General features: G+C 59.0%; 1 protein-coding gene across 3 annotated transcripts; it reads left to right on the top strand.

Moving 5' to 3' along the window:
* The first annotated feature begins 286 nt into the window (after positions 1-286).
* Positions 287-7,798, top strand: CNP (2',3'-cyclic nucleotide 3' phosphodiesterase). 3 transcript variants are annotated; one of them, XM_003131420.6, is made up of 4 exons: positions 287-404; positions 1,620-2,289; positions 5,063-5,202; positions 6,317-7,798. In XM_003131420.6, exons 1-4 carry the CDS (start codon positions 402-404, stop codon positions 6,764-6,766), a joined length of 1,263 nt encoding a protein of 420 aa, XP_003131468.2. In that variant the 5' UTR covers positions 287-401; the 3' UTR covers positions 6,767-7,798. The 3 variants fall into 3 exon arrangements, with proteins under 3 accessions (XP_003131468.2, XP_020922650.1, XP_020922651.1); XM_021066991.2 differs by lacking the exon at positions 287-404 and adding an exon at positions 555-675; XM_021066992.2 differs by lacking the exon at positions 287-404 and adding an exon at positions 1,188-1,432.
* Positions 7,799-9,372: the final 1,574 nt, after the last annotated feature.

Raw genomic sequence — 9,372 nt, 5'->3', positions numbered from 1 at the left:
TGCGGGACCGAGGAGGGTGACTGTCTCCTTCAAGGTGTTTGTCCGTAACTCCTACAAGAAAAACAGGCCACACCAGCCGTCCGCCTCCACCTTGGTCCCCGGCCGCCGCGCAGCTGCTTGACTGAGGCACAGGGGCACCACAGCCCGAGCGCACGGGAGCGGGGTCCTTTCCACCCCCTGCCGAATCAGTTTCGAGTTTCGATTCGCCGCGCCTGCGCAGAGGGGGCCGGAGCCGGAGCCGGCCCACCCCCGTCCCGCCCGCGGGCGCTCCGCCCCCGGGCTATGTAAGGCGGCCGAGCGTGGCCACGCGCCACCGCTAGACTCCGTGTCCCTCCGCGCGGGCGGGCGGCCCCGGAGAGCCAGTGCTGCGAAGGCGGCGACCGCGGCGCCTCCTCCTCATCATGGTGAGCGGGCGCGGGAAGGGCCGGGAGGGGAGCGAGCGGACCGGGCCAGGATAGCACCTTAGTGGAGAAGGGGAGCGCTGGGCGACTGGGGGAGGAAGTGGCATGCAAATGAGGAGCGTGGTTCCGGAGTGGAGTTGGGGTTTTCTCGGCAGTCCGGTGCAGCCCGGAGGTAGCTGCGACGCGGGGAGAGTCGGGGAGTGGGGACAGCGCTGGAAGAGGAAGGGAATCGGGCAGCAGCCCCGGGGCAGACGCGGGAGGCCGGTGGGCTCAGGTAACACGCTGGGCCCACGCTGGGTGGGCCTGCGGCGCGCTCCCCTGCTCGGGGCCTCATCGGAGATAAACGTACGCCAGCTGAGCTCGCAGGGGACTGGCGGGAGGTGGGGCCTCCCGATTGAGAGGAGAAGGCGGCTTACAGTAAAAACTATCACCTGTGGCTTTTTGCTGGCAGGAAAACAAGCGGCTCAGAGAGGTGCTGCTGACACACAGCAAGGGGTGGGCAGAGCTAGACCCTGGACACAGGTGTCCAGTACCGCCCAGTCCTGGGGCAGGCACAAAGACCAAGACTTTGGTGGGGGGGAACCAGGGCAGAGGAGGAGGTGGCAGGGGTGCTGAATGAAGCCCTTTGTCCAGTGCTCTCCTGCCCTGCCCCCCACCAGCCTTTCTGTGGGACCATTGTCCCCCCCCATCCCAGACAAGAGAGTATTATTTGTTGCTGGCATTGTTGGGGGAAGGGAGGCGGGCTTGGGGTCACCCTTCTCCACCCCCACCCTCCTCTGTGCACTCAGAGCCAGGGCAGCTGTGGCTTTGCCCAGACGTAGAGCCCCCCACCACCTCCAAAGAGGTCATCCTTAGTAGGTGCCAGGAATATAAAGTTAGGGTCCGCTCCCAAGAGCGCAGGCTTCAGGCCCTCCCCTGCATGCACTTCCAGCAGTTTTCCTTTGGAAGTGGTGGCAGCGAGTGATCTTCGAGTAGGAGTTTCAGACCCAGACAAGTGCTCCTCTCCAAGCTGCACAACCCGAAGCCATCAGGTTGCAAAGACCTAGGAGAATAGGACCAGCACCCCACGTTTTGGGACGGTGCCCGCAGCACCCCGGGGGTGCCTGTCAATCAGGGCTGCGCCCAGGAGCAGGGCCCCCCCAGTTAGAACGAGGCCAGAGGCAAGGGGGCAAGGCTGGCGGTGACCTGGCTGACTCCTGTCTTCCCTTCTTCACACAGAATAGAGGCTTCTCCCGAAAGAGCCAAACGTTCCTGCCCAAGATCTTCTTCCGCAAAATGTCATCCTCAGGGGCCAAGGACAAGCCGGAGCTGCAGTTTCCCTTCCTGCAGGATGAGGAGACGGTGGCCACGCTGCAGGAGTGCAAGACGCTCTTCATCCTGCGCGGCCTGCCCGGGAGCGGCAAGTCCACGCTGGCCCAGGTCATCATGGACAGGTACCGGGATGGCACCAAGGTGGTGTCCGCCGATGCCTACAAGATCACCCCCGGCGCCAGAGGAGCCTTCACCGAGGAGTACAAGCGGCTGGACGAGGACCTGGCCGCCTGCTGCCGCCGGGACATCCGTGTCCTCGTGCTGGACGACACCAACCACGAGCGGGAGCGGCTGGAGCAGCTCTTTGAGATGGCCGACCAGTACCAGTACCAGGTGGTGCTGGTGGAGCCCAAGACGGCGTGGCGGCTGGACTGTGCCCAGCTCAAGGAGAAGAACCACTGGCAGCTGTCGGCCGACGATCTGAAGAAGCTGAAGCCTGGGCTGGAGAAGGACTTCCTGCCGCTCTACTTTGGCTGGTTCCTGTCCAGGAAGAGTTCCGAGAGCCTCCGCAAAGCCGGCCAGACCTTCCTGGAGGAGCTGGGCAACCACAAGGCCTTCAAGAAAGAGCTGCGACACTGTAGGTGGCGGAGGGGGCCGGTGGGGACCGTTAGCCTCAGTTGTAAGCCCCCTCTGCGGGCACAGGGCGCTGCGTGCGTGGCCCCATTGTTCTCCAGGCAGTTCCAAAGGCTCCGTTCAGTCCCTAGCCCCCCGTGAGCCCGGTGCTCTGCCCCAGTCAGAGGCCCATTCCGGAGCGGGGAGCGTGGAGGGATGGGGAGGCCAGGGGCTCTCCTGCTACCGGCACAGGCAGCCTTGGGTGGCACGCGCTCAGGAAGATGGGGGGAGGCGTTTGCCAGGTACCTTCCCTCCCTCTGCACCCTTCTTCCCGCCCCGCTCCCCAGCTGCCCTCTCCCAGCCTGGATCTAGGCCACTAACCCGGTCTCAGAGACCCAAGGACGTGCTGTCATACTAGGAAACGTATCAACATCTTGTGGAACCTTGAAGGGAGAATCTGGTCCAGTGTTTTTAAACTCATTTTTAGCAGCAGAACCATTTTCCAAGTTAACTATGTCATGGGGTCCTAAGCTGCAAAAAAAAAATATATCTGTATATATCATTGGGACTCGTTTTTTTTGTTTTGTCTTTTTTAGGGCGGAACCCCACAGCACATGGAGGTTCCCAGGCTAGGGGTCGAATCAGAGCTGTAGTTGCTGGCCTGTGACACAGCCACAGCAACGCAGGATCTGGGCTGCGTCTGCAGCCTACACCACAGCTCACGGCAACACTGGATCCTTAGCCCCTGAGCGAGGCCAGGGCTTGAAGCTGCGTCCTCATGGATACTCATCAGATTCGTTTCCGCTGCACCACGACGGAGACTCCCATTACCGGGGCTCTTGGGGCTCTTCTGGGGTTGGTTTCCAGGCCTTGAGCTCCCCGTGCACCTCCCACGGCATCCCACAGTCCCAGAGAACAGACACACCGCTAGTCCCATGTCTTGTTTCTGTGGAAGGGAAAATGCCCAAGGAGGATTGGGGTTTGCCCACAGCCGTTGTGAGGGCTATGGGCTCTGTCCCCGCCACAGGGGGCCTCTCCGTACTGGGTCGGACCAGGGTTCTCTCCTGGCCAAGGCTCTTTGCTCCGGGAGGGAAGCAGTGGGTTAAGGAAGGACCCTGGTGGGTCTCATTCTCCTCCAGGGGCCTCTTGGGGATCTGTCAGCCCCCAACCCATCTGTTCCTTTAACCCATTCTTCGTTGCCCCTGATTTTAGACTATCTTCGTGCTAGAAATAGCCCCACCCGTGTTTCTTTGCGTTCTCAGAGGTAATCTGTGCCTGTGTGTGTCTCTGAGGACTCTCCTCTTGGCTTCTACAACTTGAATGCTGGGAAACCAGGGGACCGGCCAGGCGAGGGTTAGCCTGATAATAGCATCCAAGGCCAGGCTCCGGGTTAGAGCTGGCTCTGCCCTGGAGAGTGATGCTTTTACTCTTAGAAACTGGGGTCCTCACAGCAAGGCCTTCCATCAGAGTAGGGGTCTCCCTCCCGTGGAGGGTCAGGGACATCCTCCTCGGGAGCGAGCAGGAGGAACCTGGCGACTCGGAAGCTAGCCACCGGCTTGGAGTCTGGAAATTGACGCCCCAGGGCCCCAGGTCTTGGCGAAACTACCCGCTGTCGTGTCATCCCACTGTCTCCCGAGCCCCTTCCCACGCCAGGCTTGATAGAGGCTCTCATCCACCAGCAGAGCCTGCAAGGGCCTGGTATTCCAGTGACCAGACAGCTTCTTGTTCACGCGGCCCCTGAGTGAGAGGGGACCTGACTGATCATTCCCTGGGTGCTCTTGGGAGACCTGGGGTATGCGGTCACCCTAATTGTGGTATTTGACAGATGAGGGTCAGTCACTTGCCTCGGGTCCAATGGGTTGGAAGCGGCTGGATGTGAATTATGCTCTTTCTGGCTCCTTCTACTATAACCACATTGTTCCTAGCCTCTTTTCTTGCTACCTAATTTCTATTTTATTTGCTTTTTAGGGGGGCACCTGTAACATATGGAGGTTCCTAGGCTAGGGGGTTGAATCGGAGCTACGTCTATGACCTACACCACAGCTCATGGCAACGCTGGATCCTTAACCCACTGAGCAAGGCTGGGGATCGAACCCACAACCTCATGGTTCCTAGTCGGATTCATTTCCACTGCGCCACTACGGGAACTCCTCTACCTCATTTTTCAGGATCTGCTTCCCCTCCTCCTTTTTCAGATGTGGAGCTGGTGAAGCTCCCATTTCCTTGGCTGGCCTCCCATCCCTGGGTTACCAGGTTACCAGTGCCATAGTTTTCAGGTCTGGGCAAGAGACGTAGCATCTGCAGAATGTAGAGCAGGAACTTTTTTTTTTTTTTTTTGTCTTTTTGTCCTCTTACGGCGCACCCGCGGCATATGGAGGTTCCCAGGCTAGGGGTCTAATTGGAGCTGTAGCTGCCGGCCTACACCACAGCCACAGCACCTCGGGATCCGAGCCGTGTCTGCGACCTACACCACAGCTCACAGCAACGCCGGCTCCTGAACCCACTGAGTGAGGCCAGGGATCGAACCCTCAACCTCATCATTCCTAGTAGGATTCATTAACTACTGAGCCACGATGGGAACTCTGAGCAGGGAACTTAAACACCTTTCTGAAGCCCCAAGGTTGCTATTAGTTTTGACCAGCAAGTCAGTGCTGGCGGGTTGCTCAGTGGTAGTGGGTTGCAAATTTGTGTTTAATGTCTGATTTTTTTGTCCCCCTCGGGATCTGCCGCGGTCTTGGTGAGGGATGTTGTGACGACTCTGCTCTCCCGCCCTGACGCCCCACTCTCTCCCCCTGCAGTTGGCTCTGGGGACGAGCCCAGGGAGAAGATGGAGCTGGTGGCCTACTTTGGGAAGAGACCCCCGGGTGTGCTGCACTGCACAACCAAGTTCTGTGACTACGGGAAGGCGGCCGGGGCAGAGGAGTACGCCCAGCAGGAAGTGAGTGCTCCCCAGGGACCCCGACCCAGGCGGCTTCTCAGCCAAAGGGGCAGCTCCCGCCCCAGCTCACACCTCCGCAGGCTTGTGCCCCCAGAGCCTGCCCAGCCGGACCTCTTCCTTCTGCAGCTGGTCGGCAGCAGCTCCTGCTCTGGCCCTGAAGCCTGTTTTCAGTTCCAGAGGCTCATCAGTTTAGTCCATGGCCCCCAGGGAGCCTGATGCTCTGAGGTCCTGTCCCCAGCCTAGGGCCATGTCCCGGAGTGGGGAGTGTGGAGGGATGGGGCACCTTGTTGGCTTAGGGGCACAAGCCCCCTCCCTGCCACACAGCCCACAGCCTCCGCCCGTGGCAGGGCGCCCCGGGGTGGGGCCAACTGCGGCCTCCTTCAGGTCGCCGCCTTCTCGGCAGGGCTGTCCCCGACCCCTGCCCTCTCCCTTGCTTCTCTGCCTGCATTCCCGCTGCCCTTGTGTTTGTTTGTTCCCGGCTCTCCGCTCCCCGTAAATGGAAGCTCCCCGAGCGTGGCAGGTTTTAGTGTGGTTCGCCTCGTAGCCTGGCCCCTGCTACACTTGACGAGCGCCCTCACGGCCTCTCGGCCTCCATTCGCTCCGCAGGTTAAGCACTTAGGTCCTGTTGGGGCGACGGGTTGTGAGCAAACTAGGGAAGCTTTTATGATCCATCAGAAGAGATGAGCCTTCTGAGAGAATCCCATAGAATGTGAGCCCAAGTGTAGGCCATTTTCGTCAATTTCTAACACCTGATCCCAGGGTGGCCTTGAACAGGGGTGGGGGAGTCAGGTACTGACCGCAACAGCCCTTGCTAGGCGCCCGCGTTGCTGTTGGAAGCTGTTCCCAGGCCCTCCTGCAGTCTTCGCGCTGAGGCAGGTCTGGCCCCAGCCCCGTCTTGCAGGTGAGTGAGTCCTGCCCGCAGCTGGTGGCAGGAGCCCAGTCCGGACTCAGGAAGCCTGGCGTCTCACCCCTGCTTGGTCCAGCCTCCCTGACAAGCAGCCTGGGCACGACCACGGGGTGGAGGCTCGTGGGCTCTGCTCGGTGGTGCTTGCTGCTTGCTGTCCCCCTCTCGACGCGGCCACCTCTAGCCCGGCCCTCTGCCCTCTCTTGGTAGGTGGTGAAGAAATCCTACAGCAAGGCCTTCGTGCTGACCATCTCCGCGCTCTTTGTGACGCCCAAGACGACGGGAGCCCGGGTGGAGCTGAGTGAGCAGGAGCTGGCCTTGTGGCCGAACGACGTGGACAAGCTGTCCCCCTCCGACAGCCTGCCGCGGGGCAGCCGCGCACACATCACCCTGGGTTGTGCGGGTGATGTGGAGGCCGTGCAGACAGGCCTCGACCTGCTAGAGATTGTGCGGCAGGAGAAGGGGGGCAGCCGCGGCGAGGAGGTGGGTGAGCTGAGCCGGGGCAAGCTCTACTCCTTGGGCAACGGGCGCTGGATGCTGAGCCTGGCCAAGAAGATGGAGGTCAGGGCCATCTTCACGGGGTACTACGGGAAGGGCAAGGCCGTGCCCACCCGCGGCGGCCGCAAGGGCGGCAGCTTTCAGTCCTGCGCCATCCTCTGAGGGCTCCTGTGGCCATGCGGCCCCGCTCCTTACAGGGGAAGCGGATGCGAGGGAAGCCACCTCTGCTTGATCTTTGAGTCTTTTTTTTTTTTTTTTTTTTTTTTTTTTTACTCGAAGTAGTTAACCTTCCTGTAACTTTTTTAAAACTTGTAAAATAACTTTTCCTGCCCACCCCTTCCTCCTCTAACGCTCAAGCTCTCAACACGAGGGGGTGAGTAGGCGCCATTCAGGCAACCGGGCCAAAGCCGACGAGGCCGGGCCGAGCTGGGCCTGGACCACAGCCACGACCCCGAGCCCCAGTTGAGTTTCTGGGCCCCTAGGCCCACTGCCCCGCTCAGAGCCTCCGCAGTGCTGCACATACCCACGGGCTGCTCACCACCAGTGAGCAAAAAAAAAAAAAAAACAAAACTAGTGGTGGATTTGAGACAGGAGGACCCCCTGGGCTTTGATCCCATTTTTTAATCAATGTAGCCCCAGGAAGCCTGAGGCTATTTTACCAGGGTGGAAAAGGAGTTTATCTCCCACCTTTGGTCTTAAGTGCTTGTCCCCTCCTCACACTGTAACCAGGTAACAGTCTGATAACTAGGGAAGAAAATGAATAAGCAGCAACCACAGCCCAGGCTGGCTGCGGGTGTCACCCAGGCAAGGCTCTGCTGTGTGGATGACGAGATCAAGGCCAGAGGCGGTGCCTAGGTGCAGACGCTTCCATCCTGCTGCCTGCCCAGCCCATCTTGCCTCCTGGTGCCTCTGGAGGCCCTGTGCCTCCACTAAAGGGAGTTAGTGGGTATCAAGAGCCAGTGGAGTGGCTCTCGGCTCCAAGCCCCACCCGTGCCTGTGGGAAGGGCTTTTTACATTGCTATGTGCGCTGTGCTGTGGTTCCTGGGGTGCCCTCGACTGCCCTTTGCTCAGTAACGGGACCTTGCTAATCAGGGTGTCACTTGACAAAAGTGCCTGGGATTTAAGTTCCTATCCTGGCTTTGCCCAGCCTCAGCACCTTGTAAGACTGATGATGAAATAAATCATGTTAATCCAGCTGTGTGCAGTCTCTCTCACCCTCTGTGCCCAGCTCAGTCTTCCCTGGGGCGAGGGCAGGATGCGTTAGGACAGCCTTTGTCCCCCAGCTTGGGGCCATCGGTCCTGTCTCCCCTCTGCGGGCTGGGCACAGCTGTGGTGAGCTCGGGCCACTGAACAGTGTTGGCTTTCATGAGGAGGCAGAAGGGAGAGGCTGGTCTGAGATGCACCCAGAAAGTGGGGGCCGGCCGGGTATGCGGGACACTGGGCACAAAGCTTGTCACCAGCCCAGTAACTAGTTACAAGCCCACAGGTGTGCCCAGTCCAATCCAATCAGAAAGACCCCAGCAGGACCCAGGGTTTTCCAGGGAAGGCCACCTTCAGGTCATTGCCACTTTAAACACCAGGGAAGAGCTGACATTCAAGAATCTCTTCCGGGGAGTTCCCGTTGTGGCTCAGTGGAAATGAACCTGAATAGCATCCGTGAGGATGCAGGTTTGATCCCTCACCTTGCTCAGTGGGTTGGGGATCTGGCGTTGCTGTGAGCTGTAGGTCACAAATGCAGTTCGGATCCTGTGTTGCTGGGGGCTGTGGTGTAGGCCGGCAGCTACAGCTCCAATTCAGCCCCTAGCCTGGGAACCTCCATGCGCCATGGGTATGGCCCTAAAAAGAAAAAAAAAAAAAAAAAAAAAAAAATTAAAAAATTTTTTTTAAAAAAAGAATCTTGGAATTCCTGTGGTGGCTCAGTGGTTAATGAATCTGACTAGGAACCATGAGGTTGTGGGTTTGATCCCTGGCCTCACTCAGTGGGTTAAGGATCTGCTGTGGCTGTGGCTGTCGCTGTGGCGTAGGCTGGTGGCTACAGCTCTGATTAGACCCCTAGCCTGGGAACTTCCATATGCCGTGGGTGCGGCCTCCAAAAGACAAAAAAAAAAAGACAAAAAGAATCTCCCTCAGGCCTCGGGGCCTGGATAGCTACTTGAGGAACCTCCTAGGCCTAATGCAGTCAGCATTTCACCGTGGCCTTGACACTAAGGGGGAAGACTGGAAAGAAAGGGCCATGGGCTCAGGAGGAAGGGAAGTAGTTATCTCTTTGGGCCAAGGTCTCTCCCCAGCCATTTCCACTTGGCAAAGCACCAGAAATCTGAGCTTCAGCCAAAGCCTCAAGAGTCTCTGCCTGGAACTCCCGAGATCACTGACCACAAACAAAGCTTGACCTGAATAACATGACATATGCCACTGCTTCCTTCCCCCGCGAGCTCCCCATGCAGGAAGGGACACCAGTGGAGATGGCAAAGGGCCTTCACTAAGAATGGGGTTGTGTTTCCAGCTAAGGGAGCTGATGTCAGCGCCCAGACCCCTGGGCCCAGGAGCTGCCCGTCCCGCTTGGAAACGGTCTGAGGGTCAGGGAGGCAGGATTTTGTCCTCATCTCCCCTGCCCTCAAGCAGGGGCAACTGTGAGAGCCTGTGTGAACCTGAGTTAGCCCGGCCAGACACCTGGCACCCACCCATGGTCCGAGAGCTCTGGACACACGCAGCTTCTAGTGATTTCTAGTAGCCACTACTGTAAAATAAGTGGTTCCCTGAGCTGCCTC

Source organism: Sus scrofa, chromosome 12, assembly GCF_054392235.1.
Source record: "Sus scrofa isolate SSC_HxYL_T2T_F1_AM1 chromosome 12, Sscrofa_HxYL_maternal_Yorkshire_Landrace_v2.0, whole genome shotgun sequence".
Lineage (NCBI taxonomy): Eukaryota > Metazoa > Chordata > Mammalia > Artiodactyla > Suidae > Sus > Sus scrofa.
The sequence above is the reverse complement of the archived record's forward strand: the minus strand, read 5'-3'. Positions and strand labels throughout refer to the sequence as shown.